Genomic DNA, 15,807 nt, shown 5'->3' with positions numbered 1-15,807 from the left:
GTATTATTGGACTTAATTGACACCTTTCGTGCAAATTGAAAATCAATAAGGCTCATTTATATCAAGGTCTTTCTAACATACTCAATACACAAAATGTTTCTACCATGTAGCAAAGTCTCCATAAAATGTTTTTAAGAAGGGGGTAGATGACATTACAAAAAAATGGCCAAGTCTTCATCCTTAATGAAAAACCTCAATAGTTTGTAATTCCAAAACATAGAGTAAAATTCATCATAAGGTTTTATGGAATACATTTTTGCAATCAAAGATCTTACAAATGACTTTTCAAAAGTAGTTAGTTGATAACACTTTTGGACGTGTAGAGTGATATCAACTTCTCTCATATCTCTTTTGAAGTTACCTCATTTACAAATTCTCTCAAGATTTTATTGGTGAGTCAAAGTTGTATGGCGGATAAAGCTTTAGCATTCATCTCTTTCCATTTAGCCTCACTGATACCAATGCGCAATGGGCTTCTTCACCTCACCTTCAAGAGCTTTATAAATACCATTTTTAAATTAAAAATGGCTTCACCTTTGCTTGTCACCAGCTAAAATTTTGTCCTCTATCAAACTTCTCAATGTATAATTTTATTGTTGATATTTTAAACATCAACTGACCACTAATAACACCTTAAATAACCCCAGATCACCCATGGCTCATCAATAACAACCACTAACAAAATGAGGAGTCAGGCAAACAAAGCTTCTCATCCCTAATCACCCATGCTCATCAATAACAGCCACTAACAAAGTTGAAACATTTTAGTGTTTATTAAATTATGATATTGGGTATGGGAAAATTTCTTAATGCCTAAACATTCAGTGTCAAAAGTTAAAAACAATTATTTATTAAAGTATTATAATAAATTTTGTAAAGAAAATAAAATAATTAAAGTACAATAAGTATGAATATTAAACTTGTTAAAAGAAATTTTCTTACTAAAGTTACACTAAATTTTCAATATCATTCCCATCATTTAATATCGACTATCAAGCGAATCAATATCCTTAAAAGACAATAGACATGGATATATGCAAAGTTTTACACACATGATAACATATAGTAGTAGTATAATACTTTAGATCTTGTAATGTACAACAAGCACAAAGGCAAGTATGTTCTCAATTCAAGTACTACATATAGATTACAATCTCTACATGGCTTGACAAAGCTAAATTAGTTGAAACTAAATACTAATAATCAACCATTAGGAGCAATGAATTGTGTTCATCTCAATAACAATTGATCATCAAGCCTATACAGTGGCATATGTTTCACAAATCTACTCGTATACACAAATTGAAAAAAGTGAATTATGATCAGTTTTGGTCTATATTTTAACCAATTTGAACAAATCACGAATAGAAACGGCGAATTAGTTAGCGAATTATGCTGCACCGAATTTTTATCATCTGAGAAGGGTGATTATAAAAAATCAGTAAATATCAAACAAGTTTATCTTCCTAAGCAGCAGCAACAGCAGCTTGTTGTGTCATTGCAACCTCAAATTGTGGTAATGAAATTGATGGAAAAGAGATTATTTCAGAAGTTGTCAAGTTTTCCCACCCTTTTACTGCATTTGAAATAGTTGTAGAACCATCCCATCCTATGTGGGTTAGATGCTTCACATCTGTTGGATAGCCTATCTCCATTTCTTTCTCTTCTTCAATTATGTCATCTTTATAAACTAATACATATAACAACACAAAAGCATAACAAAAAAATGTCAAAATTATTGATTTGTTCCAATGCATTCCATATCATTAACAAGCATACAACATTTCATTATTTAACTGTCATTAAAATTTTATTTAGATAATAATTTTGGATAGAAATGAAAAGAAGGGAAGGAAAAGGTAGGGAAAGAAAAGAAAAGGAAGAGGAATGGAAAGTAAGTCTATCTTGTGTTTGTTTAGAAGAGAAGGGAAGAAAAAGGAAAGGAATGAGTACTTTTCCTCCAAATTCTTCCGCCTTTGAAGAGATTGTAACCTTAATAAAAATTATCCATATAATACATCTAAACTCCGCTCCTGTTTTGTTATGCAAATAAGGGATCCTTCATTTTACTAAATTCTTCCCCTCTATTTCCTTTTATTGAAACAACAAAGAGGTTGTTTATCATTATTTCCTCATTGTAAATTAATATTTAAAACAAACAAAAGCATAACAAAAAAAAATTTGCTAAATAGGACTTGTTCCAATGCTTTCCAAATTATTAACCACCTTACAACATTCAATTATCCTAATGTCATTTAGTCATTTTAAGGAGATGTTTGTGAGATCGGATAAATGGCCTTAACCTTTGATTACAATTCTTGAAAATCAATCTGTGCAACTTACCAAAAAATTTAGAGACAGATTTGAGACTTCTAATGAATCTTCGAATTCCATTAGATAGCTTGGACGTGGGATACTTGAAGCTAAGAGCATTCTTCGATTTCTTGCAGATTGGTAAATCCTTTTGCCTGCCTTGGAGATCATACACAACATCAGAATCCCAATTAAATTCATAAAACTGCATTATTGCATTAACGGGGAGAATCTAGGATGTTAGTATAACTGTGTAAGGTGAGTTAAACACTCATTTCTACATGTGTACTGAACTAACTCGGCCATCATTTTTCAGTGTTATGTGCTACACAACTCAATAATAATAGACTTAACACTATGTTTGGATAGCAATTTTTGAGAGAAGAAAAGAAAGAAAGGGAAAGGAAAAGAAGAGAAATAGAAGGAAAGTAGCATTTTTTTGTTTAGGAGGGAAGGGAAGGGAAAAGAAGAGAGATAGAGTTTTCCTTTCAAATCTTTCCAACTTTGAAAAGATTAATACCTTAACAAAAATCCTTTATACAATCCCTCCAAATCTCTTCCCTTTCATTTTATTATCCAAACAAAAAATTCCGTATCCCTTCAAATCCCTCCCTTTCCTTTCCCTTTATTTCCTTCCATCTATACACACCCTAAATCAAATGACATATACTATGGCTATTGCTAGAGTATGCTAGCCTTGATTCTCCCTTAATTAGAATCAGCGCACTCATCTCTACATGTATACCAAACTAACTTAACCGCTATTTTTCAGTGTTATATACAGGCTTTAAATCAAATGACGCATATTATGGCCTATTGTTAGAATATACTAGCCTAGATTCTCCCTTAATTAGAATCAGACAGTATAGACACTCATTTATACATATGTACCAAACTAACTCAACCGCTATTTTTCGGTGTTATTATAAGCTTTAAATCAAATGACGCGTACCATAGCCTATTGTTAGAGTTTGCTAGCCTAGATTCTCCCGATTAGAATCAGCACAATCAATCAACAACATAAACAAAAATATGAATCCATTTGTGAAGAAAAAGATCAGAATTCATACTGGTTTGTGCAGCATCATTAAGAGGGCTAGGAGATCCAACAGCAACACTGGAATTGGAAGAACAACCAAAGGAGAAAGGAAGAATAATCCATCTTTCAGATTGATCTTTCATATCTATATCAGTAAATAGTAATGATGTAAAAAACACATAACAGTAATAGCAGTACCAATTAAGAAACTGTAAGAACTAAGAACAGCAAATCTCCCTTAAGAACTAAGAACTAAGAACAAGCAAGAAAAGAAAGATACAGAAAGACAGAACAGCTATCATGAAGTAGTTAAATTAGATGGTAGAATCGTGTTACTCAACCAACTAAATGTTGATTGTTACTCCTTTTTTCAGCTATTTTGTCGTTTAAGTGAAAATGAGATTACAAAATTGATTACTTAAGCACTACCTTTTTTCCTTTTTTAGTTGACCAACCCACCCCAATTACATTAATTAACATAAGAATATTTGCATTTTTACCTATATAACAATCTTTTAATACTCCTGGCTCCAGCTTAAATTTGACGTGGGATCAGATGTAAACAACCTCATCTTCTTAAAATAAGAAATTATTTTTAATGTAACTCATAACATCAAATGTTATTTACAACTACACGTAAATAAAAATTACATTTATTAAAAAAAACATAAATAGGAAAAGATCATATGTGATTGGTTAATTTGAAATATAATGATTTTGAAAAATAATAACTAAAAATGAAAACATTTTTTTAGTTTTCTTTAGTGGTTTTAGTTTTTTTTTAAAAAAAATTGATAATAAAAAACCGAAACAACTCTTGATATTGATTTAAATGTAGTAGTCAAGAACAAATACCAAACAAATGGAGGAGTTAGATTTCAGAAGAATACCACTTGGCTTGGCTACTTGCTGTCTGGAGCCATAATTGGTGGGCCTGGTGACTTGAATATTCGTTGATCCACGAACAAAAAAGCTGTTGACGGAAGAATTGAGTCTTGACTCGGTTGGAATAAGTATTGTATTTTCCAAGCAAGGTCCTCAGATCGAATCTTATATAGCCCTCTTCTTCCCTCGGCTATCATATAATATATAATATCTCCTATTCAGCTGAACTGTCCCATTTGACTTTTCACACTTGCCGAGGCAACATTTTAACTCTTAATATCTCAAATTATGCTTAATTAAAAATTATAAAAAGTTGATATTAATAATCCTTGTATTGAGACAAATCAAACAAGATCCCATATGACTATGTTTTAACTTATAGATTAAGAGTAAAATACAAATTAAGAGTGATAAGTGAATAGTGCCAAAAAAAAAATGGAACAATTCAGCTGAATAGGAGGTAGTATATGATAAAAAAAGAGCTAATGAAGAAAATTAGCGGTAAAAATACTTCATATTTCTGCATTTTTACAGGTAAATGAATACATCTGCACCCATAAATCACAATCTGAAAGGGAAATAAGGCAGAAGATATTGTTTAGAATGTAATTACACAAATATATAAGATAATCCCCTTATCAAAGAGAATTGAAGTCATAATAGTTTCATACTTTCATTCATTGATTAAGATTCGAGAATAAGGGCTCGATTTTTTCATTCAAATGCCGCTCTAACAATTTTTTTCTTACGATTAATATCACTTATTTACAGATCCTACTACTTATCAGATTCTGCATCAGACTACAGTCTACAATTCCCATTTTACAGAACAGATGGGAATTTAATCATCCATCTACATCTCCATTTTTATTTCCTTCAAGAGCTTTACCACCTCGAGCATAGTAGGCCTCTTTGAAGGATTATCGTTGGTGCACATTCGAGCGATGTTGAGGACTTGCAGCATTTGATACCTCCACATTGCAATCAATGGCATATATGAATCAAGCACCTCATCTTGTCTCTCATTAGCCATCATCACACGAACCCAACCCACTAAATTACCACCCTCAATGTCAGTCTGCCCTGTTGGAGCTCTACCGGTGACCAGCTCCAGCATCACCACACCAAAGCTGTATATATCACCTTTTGCTGTCGCCACCATGGATTGACCGTATTCGGGAGGTATATAACCGAATGTGCCAGCAAGAACGGTACTGACATGGCTCTCATAAGCACTGATTATCCGGGCCAGTCCAAAGTCTGAGACTTTGGGCTCAAAGTTGTGGTCCAGTAGTATGTTGCTGGACTTGATGTCCCTGTGAATGATGTGAGGCACAAATCCATGATGTAGAAATGCAATACCCCGTGCAGCCCCCAAGCAGATCTTAAAACGGGTAGGCCAATTGAGGGCTTCCACGGCATCAGCTCGGTTCCTCAACCAGACATCAAGACTGCCATTCTCCATGTATTCATACACCAAAAACCTTTCCTCAGAATAAACACAATATCCAAATAATGGAACCAGGTTTTTGTGCTGAACCTTTCCAATAGTCTCCAACTCTGCCAAGAATTCTCTATCACCATGAAAGTGTCCTCCATTAAGCCGCTTGACAGCTATGGTTCGGCCTTCTGGAAGGGCTGCCTTATAAACTGTACCGAATCCACCATCACCAATTATATAGGTCTTGCTGAAGTTGTCAGTGGCGGATAAGATCTCCTTAGGGTTCAACCGGGTCAGAGAATGCTCAAACGTAGCAATATTGATGCTTAAAGGCTCTTTTGACTTCTTCCACATGGGCTCATCAGATTGCTCAGCAGCAGATACAAGCTCAATCTTTCTACTGTCGATCAAAGCTGCTTCATGTTTCAATATCAAATGTCTACCCACACAAATGAACAGAATCAACAGGATAACCATTACCCCAATCATACAACCCCAAACTGGGGCTCGGCTGATAGTTTGTGAAGGGGGGGAGGCTAAGACGCATGATCCACTACGCTCAGTGCAGGTCTTAGGAACAAATCCCAAAAATCTGTTGGCGGAGAGATTGATGTAGGAGAGGCCTTCAATGTCACATATGTTGCATGGAACATAGTTTCCAAATTTGTTACCAGAAAGATCTAGGTATGTCAAGGCAGCAAGGTTCGATATAGAGGGTGGAAGGATTCCGGTCAAAGCATTGCTATGCATGTCTAAAAAGGAGAGAGCGGTTAGGTTTGAAAGGGAGTCACACAAAGGACCAGAAAATTGATTATTGCTTGCATTTAGATGAACAAGTGAACTGGCAGATGCAAAGTGGCAAGGGATGGTTCCAGTTAGCGAATTTGCACTGATATCCAGATAAGTAAGGCTTTCAATATTAAACACAGATGCCGGCAGCGACCCACCAAGAAAGTTCCTTGACAAATCCAGCTCAGTTAAACTAGGCATGAAGGAACCCATGTTATCAGGAATAGGACCAGTAAGCTCGTTATGAGAAAGGAGAAGGCCCTGAAGATTCCTCAATGAGAAAATCTTGGGTATGGGGGGACCAGTTAAATGATTGAAAGACAAATTAAGCAAGCTCAAGTAAGAAAGACCAGATAGTTCAGAAGGAATGCTGCCATTCAGCTCATTATTTTGTAACAACAGCTCCCTAATAACAAAGCACTGCCCGATTGATGCAGGAATTGGACCTACAAACATGTTGTAAGAGAGATCAAGCATTCCATAATGCTGAATGAACTCGGAATCTGGCAAGGGCAAATTTTGGAACCCAGAACATATCTCTTCAGGAATGAGCCCAGAGAAATTATTCCGGGCTAATACCAAATTATCCAGCAATTTCAGTCTAGCAATTGACTTTGGAATATGACCCATAAAGTTGTTTGAACCAAGATCTAAGGACACAAGGCCTGTGCAGTTGAAAAGCTCAATAGGGATCTCTCCTATTAAATAATTACCATGTAGAGAGAGGTTGGTGAGGTTCCGCAATTCTCCAATGGAAGCAGGGATGGTCCCCTCAAAAAAATTATTATCTAGTTCCAGCCTCTGCAAAGTCTGAACCTTAGCAAGGGCTGGGGAAATTTTTCCCGAGAGCAAATTATTGCTGAGAATTATTTCTTTAAGAGACTTTGACTCCCATAGCTGATCAGGGATCTGTCCATGAAATTTGTTCTTGGACAATTCCAGGAGGACGAGAGGAAGATTACCCAAGTAATCAGGTAACTCACCCGACAGATTGTTTTCAGACAGCATCAAATCAGCCAGATTTTGACAGTTTCTAAAGGTGTTGTCAATATTTCCGGTGATATTGTTGTTTGACAGCGATAATTTATAAATTGACTCAGCATTGCATATTTCTGAGGTCAACTCGCCAGAAAGCATATTGGAATTCAAGTCGAGTAACCTTAGATTCGGCAGACTGAGCGGCGGAACAGACCCAGTAAAGCGATTCTCTGCCATCATAATAGATTCCACTTGCTTCCAGTTGGAAATCCAACTAGGGACTATTCCCGACAACTGATTGGAATCAAGCATCAGAGATTCAATTGATTCCAACCCAGCAAGACCATCAGGTAACGGACCAGAAAAGGAGTTGTAGGAAAGGTCTAAAAGCTTCAACCTCTTGCAGTTACCCAGCTGTCCAGGAATACTGCCACTCAACCCAGCATTTGCAGCAAGAAGGTTCACTAAACTAGATAATTTTCCAAGGCTTGCTGGTAGTTCTCCGATAAAAGAGTTGTGTCCTATGTTCAGGTATATCAAATTAGATAGCTCGGTCAATTCTTTAGGAATCGCACCCGTAAGTCTGCAGTTCTGAATGTTAAGCACCTGAAGTTCCCTGAGATTGCTTATAGATGATGGTATTACTCCAGTAATCCTGTTGTCTTCCAAAACAATTGAAGTTAAATTTATCAGTTTCCCAATATCCACTGGTATGGGTCCAGTTATGGAGTTTCCAGAGAGATCAAGCTTTCTAAGGTCTGTTAAATTTCCGAACCCAGAAAAGATAGGACCACTAAGTTTGTTGTGACTGGCATCAAAGAACAAGAGGCTAGTAAGTTCACCCAAACTTGAAGGGAGGACCCCAGAGAAGGAGTTTTTACTAAGATCAAGAGATTCCAATTTTAAAAGATTTCCAAGTTCCGAAGGAAGATTCCCGGAGAAAGAATTTTCTTGCAGTGATAGCTCAATAAGGCCAGTTAGAAGGCCAATAGTTGAAGGCAAGTGACCAGACAGGCTATTACCATCAAGTACAAGTACCCTGAGATTTTCCAAATTTGGCAGACTTAGAGGGAAAGTTCCAGAGAGCATATTACCACTCAGATCCAGGATCTCAAGATTCTCAAGACTCCATATATTATCAGAAATTTCACCTGTGAGCCCACACTGACTGAGATTAAGATACTTGAGATGTTTTAATTCTCCGATGCTGCTAGGAAAAGGAAGGTCTAGTGGTGAAGATGAACAAGGCAGATTAACCCCAAACACATCCATACCTCTACACTCCACACCTGTCAAGTTACATACAGGAATCTCCGAGTAAAACCAACTAGGAATCATGTCTTTTCTCCGGATAAGGCTTTTCCTTACTGTGGACAATACTTCCATGTCACTGGAAGCACTGACCAAGAAGAGTATGCTTAGGAATATGACTGTATCCAGGCCCAGAATTGTCATTCTATACAAGCTCATCATCGTACCTGCAGTAAATTTTTATAAGATTCCAATCAACAGGATTTGGTACATAAAGTTGAACTTTAAGACAGATGCTTTAAGGACGAAATGCTAACTTTTAACTCGATTAAGCGAGCAGTACAACCAAAGGAGATTCCACGAGATTGTCATATCTTTTTATTTTCATGTAAAAAGTGTCATCTTTTTTCAACCTTTTTATCAATATATAGTGCCAAAAAGGAAAAGACATTTAGCTGGAAAACATAGACAAGAAATGGTACCTTAGTAAGAAACATGAGTAAACCTTGACATGGAATCTTGACAACTAGGAGCAACACCGTCCTGCATTGCAAAGAGTAAAAACGTCAATTAAAAGGCCCAAGCACGGTGGATGATTTGCAAGTTGCAGCCAGTACAAATGGAACAATTTCAATGACACTTTTTCCTATTTTTTTCTACTTTCATCTAGAGCATTTTGCGCCTATATCAAAATGATCATTATAATCAGTTGCTTTAAGATTACAACAAGGAACTTTGCACAATGATTAAGAAATGGTGAAACCCATTTGAATTATGTGGATGATATTAAAGAAAAGTTAAAATATGTAAATGAGAATACAATAAAGTGATGGAGACATTCCCATAATAGAATATTATAGCAAAATAAATGGGTGGACTAAAAATGAAAGTATTGCAAAGTCATAATTACAAACATATCTACCTTGTCCACTAGGGGTGTCCTCTTTAGCTTGTAAAAGAAGTTTTTGATGTTGATTGACCAAAACTAACCTTGTTCAACCAAGAGTCCAAGATTAGAGGTGATTAATTCGAATACTAACAGCTAATAAGCTCCAACAAGGACGGATTAAGATTGACAAGTTCTAGATAAGGTTAGAAAAATAGGGAGAGAAAGACATGCCTGAAAAGAAACCCACTAAATACCCATGTAAATTTTTATGAGGAAAATCAATTCAAAATATAACTTTGACGAGGAAAATAGAAAATGAAAAAGTCATAATTACAAACAAAAGAAAGGTAGCCCACTAAGGATGCACACATTTAGGTAATTTAGCAACATTGTTAGATCCTCATCTTTGCCCATTTTGCAGTTTTAGGAAGTAGTTTACTCACCTGGATATAATAATACTACTAGATTAGAAATCATAAGCCAAAACTATATTTTCAAAAAAAGGGGGAAAAACACAGACTATACAACAAAAATTTACAAAAAGTTGAAGAAAAATTCAAAAGGAACCCTATAGTAGATTCCTTCCCTATTCAAGGAATCATTACCAAAAGAAAGAAAACTTTGTTGGACCCCCACATCTAAGTCCTTAACTCCATCACGGGTACCCACAATTTTGCCCACTTCAAGTACTTCTAAGGACAAAAAAATTATGAGAATTGATTTCAAACACAAGGATGTTGGAAATTGAGTTGCCATAATTCACAAGGATTCTTCAAAGCTTTGGGCTTTAACACCCAAATTGTGGTCCAAAAATAGCCAAAATCATCATATATTATTAGCCTCTACCCTAAACAAAAGTTTTGGAATTTCTGAATAATATAAGGGATTTCTTTCAAAATTTCAGACCAAAGCTGGGTTAGTTAGCATATGAAAACACATACACCCGAACTATTTTAGAGGTATACTATATTCACTAAACAGCTAAACAACATCTTTCGTCAACAGATTTTTTTCCAAATTTGCATATCTGATCATTATAAAATCCAATTTATTTTCCTCTTTTTTATTTTATCATAAATGAGAGTTTGAGGAACTTAGGAAGCCCTTTCATAAAAAAAAGTAACTTAGGAAGCTTGATGGATGAAAATCAATAAAGACCCTTTAATTTAACAACCAACATTAATTTCTAGACTACAATGGAAAATTATAAGTATTCAATCACTTTGCTTGCCTCTCTAGGTCCTAAATTCAGGGCTTTTTCATACTCTAGAAGAAAAAATCAATGACATTTTATTAGCCTAACAGCTTAATTCGGATAGATTAGTGCCTGAGTATCCGAACAAATAAAAATATCCCAATCAATCTTCTAAATAATTCCTCCCTGTATTCATTTCAATCATCTACTATTAAACAAAATTATCAAATAAAATTAATCACAAATTTCGAAAATTCAAAATACTTCCTTCACAACTTTGTAAATTTATAATTTTTATGAAATAGAAAAGAAGTATATGTAGTATATACAAACATTACAAATATAAAAATGTTTTTGTTAAATTCGCATGAAGAAAGAGATTCGAGAAAGATTATACATACTAATAATTTAATAAAAAGACAAGCAACACACGCAACTATCCAATCAAATGAATTTCTACCTTATTTTAATACAGTAGTACGAACAGTAATATAATTATTTGATTACTCAAAATCAAACCAAAAAATCATCTTATCAAATGTCTCTCTCAAAGACAATTCCTACTAGAAAATGACGAAATCCTTCCAATTTTACTCATTTATACACTATGAAACTTGAAAAAACAACAAAAACGCCGAAAATCAACATTGCGTAATGAGAACAACCATCGGCAGTAAGCACAAAACTGATATAAAATTAAACTGTTTCAAGTACATGAACCTTTACCAGAAGGAGAACGTAGATGATTTGTGAATGCTGTTTTTCTGCACTTTCTTGGTCTCAAATCAAATAATTTACTTCGCGAGAATTCAGCACTTGAAAAAGAAGATATTCTGCAGCATATTGCAGTATGAAAAAGAATACAATTTTCAATTCCTAAAAATGAATCCAAAAAATTCACCATATTAAATGTCACTCTAAAATGACGAAATTCCACCAATTTTACTCATTCATTTCTACTCTATCAAACTTGAAAAAAAAAAGACAAGAAGAATCAAAATTGTGTAGTAAAAACAACTATAAGTAATACATGAAAATGAATCACAATACTGAAATTAAATTGAACAGTTTGAAGGAGACGAACCTTTACCAAAATCTACAACCAACTAAGGCACGATCAGAGGAAAGAGAAAGTGAATGGTATTTAAATGCAATTTTTTCTGAACTTTCTAGGTCAAAACTCAAAAACGAATAATTTGATTCTCTCACTATAACAGAATTCAAAAACAGTGCGAGAATTCAGCAGTTGAAGAAGATGAAGATGATGATGAATGATGATATTCTGCAGTAGTTCATTGATTTGGAGAGAGAAAGAAGAAGGAAGATCGTCGTTGTTCGGGTTTTTGCAGTAGAAGCAGAGCAAATGAAGTGAGGAGAAGTGTGAGTGTGGTGGGGAATGGACTACGTAGTGTGGGGCCCCCATCAAGAGATAGTTAGGGTAGTGTTGCAGAATGCGTGACTTAGCTCATTCTATTTTCTATACACGGTTATTTTCTTCTATGTTTTTTTTGCTGTCATTTATGATTTCTTTCATTGTTGGAATGGAAATTCTAAGACTATTTGAATGCGAGATATTAAGGAAAAAATATCTTATATTTTTATAATTTTATCATATCTTCTAAGTTTATTCAATTAGTATTCTTAAGTTTTTTCGATTATCAATACTGCTCTTGTGTTATTGAACGTCTTACAACTATAACCTAATCTAGTTTATTTCATTTAAAATCGTCCAAAACCGTTTAACTTTTTTTGTTTTTCGTTTATTTTTTAATGTTTTAAATTTAAAAATAAAAGAAAAAGCAAAAAGTTAATGATGTACAGAAAAATTGAAAAGGTTACAATTGTAAAATGCTAAATAATACGAGGGTATCATTGATAATCGAAAAAACTTAAGGGTACCATTAATAAAATGCAAATACTTATACCATTGTTAATTTTCCTATTTTTATTTGATAAGAAATTAGTACAAGAATGAGAATTGGTAAAAAAATATACACATCTATAAATTGATACCTTTATTTTGAAATACTTGTTACATTACCTTATTTCAAAAATTATGTCTTTTTATAATATTTAAGTTTTATAATTTGTAAATATGCATAACTTAAGATATAAATAATCTAAACAACGCATTGGATTACGTAATAAAAATGGTATACTAAAACGGAAGAAGTATATACTTAATCCTTTTATACTTTATTCATTATTTTTTTTTTACCTTATTTATACTTTTTATGTGAAATCTTAATTAACTTTCTTTTCATTAGTTTCTCTTTTTTTTTTGTTAATAACTTTTAAATCCCCAACACACATATAAGACTTTTCTTAACTTTTTTGGGACTTTGGCTTTCTTTAATAATTCTTATTCTTGAACCTTCCTAAAGTCTCATTCACTTTGAACAAAATAAACTTTTCCGTCCGAACATTAAAGTCTCATTTCCATTTTTAAAGTCCCTCGACACAAACAAGCACCCCTTAGGGTATCTCAACCATTTTTTTTTTTTAATATTGGGGTAAGATCCAAATAAACATTTCTTCAAGACAATGAGAAAAAGGGAATAGAACATTTAACTAATTCTAACATTCGTTTAGATGATGAAAATTGATTATCAATCATAAATTTAAAAGAGAAAAGCGTTTAAATATTAAATTTATCAAAACTTCATTATACTTTTCTCTTCTAAAGTGTTTCTTACCTAAGGTTCTAACACAAATATTAAGTACTTCAGTAATAATATTAAAGTGAAGAAAAATTTGCGAATGAAGAATAGAGAAAATAATAAATTACTGTGAATGATACGACCGTTTACAGATTTTTCAACAATAATACGAATTTTAGATTAACCATGAATAATACAAAACTTAATATCATTCTTCCATATTAACGTCATTCTAGCAAAGATTCTTGGTTCTCACCCTTTAATTTATGTCTTTGTTATCATCGAGTATGTTTTTAGCAATTTTTATTAACTTTAAACATTTAATTTTTGATTTTTGGGTTAATCAAAAGTCAAAAAGTAATTGGTAATTTAAAACTCAAAAGTTAATAATTAAGGTAATTTTTCAGTGATTTTTAACGAAACATTTCTATTCTAATAAACAATCATCAACCAACAATTAATTTAATATAATATCTTCGATTAATCAATTCAGCAGCTAACAACTTCTACACACTACCGATTATTATTTTAAAGCATTAATTGATTTTCTCGTGGTAAATAAGTTTCCATTCAATGGTTAAAATATTTTTGTAGAAAATCTAATACTACATATATTATCTCTATTGAAGTAAGTATCACATTTTTTAGGGAATGTCTTGAGTCAAATATCATCTAAGTCTCTATTTTTCTCAATCTATCATATAATGCGAAAACCAAATTTTGAACTATTTAATAAGTTCAAATAAAGTCGTTAATGGGAAAAAGTAAAAAAACTAAAATAAGTATTTTTCTGTTCTTAAGAAATTATCACATTTTCTTTTTAGTTGATTTTTTACTTTGTATAATTTCCTTTTTTGTAAATATCCTCACCACTTTTCTTTATTTTCATTTACACAACCCAACTTTACTTTAAATATCATTGACGTAACTCTGACAATTTTTTGAAAACGTAGAGGGAGAAAGTAAATGCCCCTAGTTAAGTTAGAGGTGTTCAAAATAGATCCTACGACCGATATTCATCCGATCTAGTAACCAAATCTGATTTGACTCAACTTAAAAACAGATTTACAATTATCTAAAATCAATAAGGATACAAAACTCAATTTTAAACCACCACTGAAATTTTTGATCCGAAATCAACCCAATGAACGCGTGTATTATAAGTAGAGTGAAGAAATAGACCTCTTGGGTCATGTTTTAATGATGTGGTGCATGGCGTGAAATTGTATTGGTGGGGGCCTCCCAGTAGGAGTATTCGCTTCTTATGGCTATCATCCAATGGTGTTTCTGCAAGTCTGTTCATCTGCAGATCAGCTGATGGCTGTGACTGGCCATGGTGTTGTTCTTGTGATTCCCACTTCTCAGTATGAACACATCCCCAGAAAACTTGAAAGTAGATTATTGATGCCCATTGGTTAAGCTTCCTCTCCCAATTTTAGGATTATGTCATCTTTTTGTTTGCTTTTGCTTTGCCTTTTCAGCTCATTTTCAGAGTTTTATTTGGTCCAATTCTTAAATTTGGCCAATCTTTTTATTATATAGTTATTCCTTTTTTAATAAAGTTACTAAAATGCTCTTAAATTTATTTTTAATTATAAAATCAACCATTTATGTTGAAATTTGATACGTAATCACTCTTTTTGCCGAAACTTTTGATAGGAAAATCACACTACTGCAATATTTGCGGCATTAGAACCTAGACTTCAAGATCTTTCCAATGATATATATATGCCCAACTCTGATAATTGAGCGAAAAATGACGATCGTTTAAAGTTTGTTTGTGCTGAAATTTGATACATGTTCAATCTTTTGGGCATAACTTTTCATAGAAAAATCGTATTAATCAAGGTTTACGGCATCAGAAATTAGACTTCAAGAGCTTTCCAATGACATATTATATGCCCAATTCCAATATGTAAACTTTAAACGGTCGTCATTTCTCGCTCGATTGTCAGATTTGGGCATATAATATGTCATTGGAAAGCTTTTGAAATCTAGTTTCAAATGCCGCAAACCTTGTATTAATACGGTTTTTCTATAAAAAGTTATGCCTAAAAGATTGAACATGTATCAAATTTTAGTACAAACAAACTTTAAACGATCGTCAATTCTTGCTCGGTTATCGAAATTAGGCATATAATATATCATTGGAAAGATTTTGAAGTCTAGGTTTTAATGCCTCAAATATTGAAATAATGTGATTTTGCTATCAAAAGTTTCGACCAAAAGAGTAATTTTATATATATATATATATATATGTATGTATGTATGTATGTATGTATGTATATATATATATATATATATATATATATATATATATATATATATATATATATATATATATATATATATATATATATATATATA

General features: G+C 33.1%; 2 protein-coding genes across 7 annotated transcripts; both read right to left on the bottom strand.

Moving 5' to 3' along the window:
- Nucleotides 1-1,053: 1,053 nt before the first annotated feature.
- On the bottom strand, nt 1,054-4,043 carry LOC130826933 (CRIB domain-containing protein RIC4-like). Of its 3 annotated transcripts, none has more exons than XM_057692574.1 (4): nt 3,853-4,043; nt 3,384-3,497; nt 2,344-2,472; nt 1,054-1,690 (listed from the first exon to the last, which is right to left on the bottom strand). In XM_057692574.1, the coding sequence occupies exons 2-4, from the start codon at nt 3,493-3,495 to the stop codon at nt 1,467-1,469; spliced, it is 465 nt and encodes a 154-aa protein (XP_057548557.1). In that variant the 5' UTR covers nt 3,496-3,497; nt 3,853-4,043; the 3' UTR covers nt 1,054-1,466. The 3 variants fall into 3 exon arrangements, with proteins under 3 accessions (XP_057548557.1, XP_057548568.1, XP_057548550.1); XM_057692585.1 differs by lacking the exon at nt 3,853-4,043 and adding an exon at nt 3,782-3,836; XM_057692567.1 differs by lacking the exon at nt 3,853-4,043 and adding an exon at nt 3,633-3,743.
- Nucleotides 4,044-4,885: 842 nt separating this feature from the next.
- LOC130807003 (leucine-rich repeat receptor protein kinase MSP1) lies at nt 4,886-12,259 on the bottom strand. 4 transcript variants are annotated; one of them, XM_057672295.1, is made up of 5 exons: nt 11,865-12,250; nt 11,507-11,613; nt 9,619-9,686; nt 9,179-9,239; nt 4,886-8,923 (listed from the first exon to the last, which is right to left on the bottom strand). In XM_057672295.1, exon 5 carries the CDS (start codon nt 8,916-8,918, stop codon nt 5,091-5,093), a length of 3,828 nt encoding a protein of 1,275 aa, XP_057528278.1. In that variant the 5' UTR covers nt 8,919-8,923; nt 9,179-9,239; nt 9,619-9,686; nt 11,507-11,613; nt 11,865-12,250; the 3' UTR covers nt 4,886-5,090. The 4 variants fall into 4 exon arrangements, with proteins under 4 accessions (XP_057528278.1, XP_057528284.1, XP_057528289.1 ...); XM_057672301.1 differs by having other exon boundaries at nt 9,619-9,681; XM_057672306.1 differs by lacking the exon at nt 9,619-9,686 and having other exon boundaries at nt 11,507-11,656; nt 11,865-12,259.
- Nucleotides 12,260-15,807: the final 3,548 nt, after the last annotated feature.

Source organism: Amaranthus tricolor, chromosome 1 (genome assembly GCF_026212465.1).
Source record: "Amaranthus tricolor cultivar Red isolate AtriRed21 chromosome 1, ASM2621246v1, whole genome shotgun sequence".
NCBI classification, from domain to species: domain Eukaryota; kingdom Viridiplantae; phylum Streptophyta; class Magnoliopsida; order Caryophyllales; family Amaranthaceae; genus Amaranthus; species Amaranthus tricolor.
Note: the sequence above shows the minus strand (reverse complement) of the source record. Positions and strands in the feature narration are given on the sequence as shown.

Bases quoted from the DNA above. Each gene is read 5' to 3' on its own strand.
- LOC130807003 (XM_057672306.1), bottom strand. From the start codon at position 8,918: ATGATGAGCTTGTATAGAATGACAATTCTGGGCCTGGATACAGTCATA.
- LOC130826933 (XM_057692567.1), bottom strand. From the start codon at position 3,654: ATGATAGCTGTTCTGTCTTTCT. The intron at 2,473-3,383 runs GTATGAATTCTG...ATGATCTCCAAG, and splicing joins TAATGATGCTGCACAAACCA to GCAGGCAAAAGGATTTACCA. The intron at 1,691-2,343 runs GTAAGTTGCACA...TATATGTATTAG, and splicing joins ATCTGTCTCTAAATTTTTTG to TTTATAAAGATGACATAATT.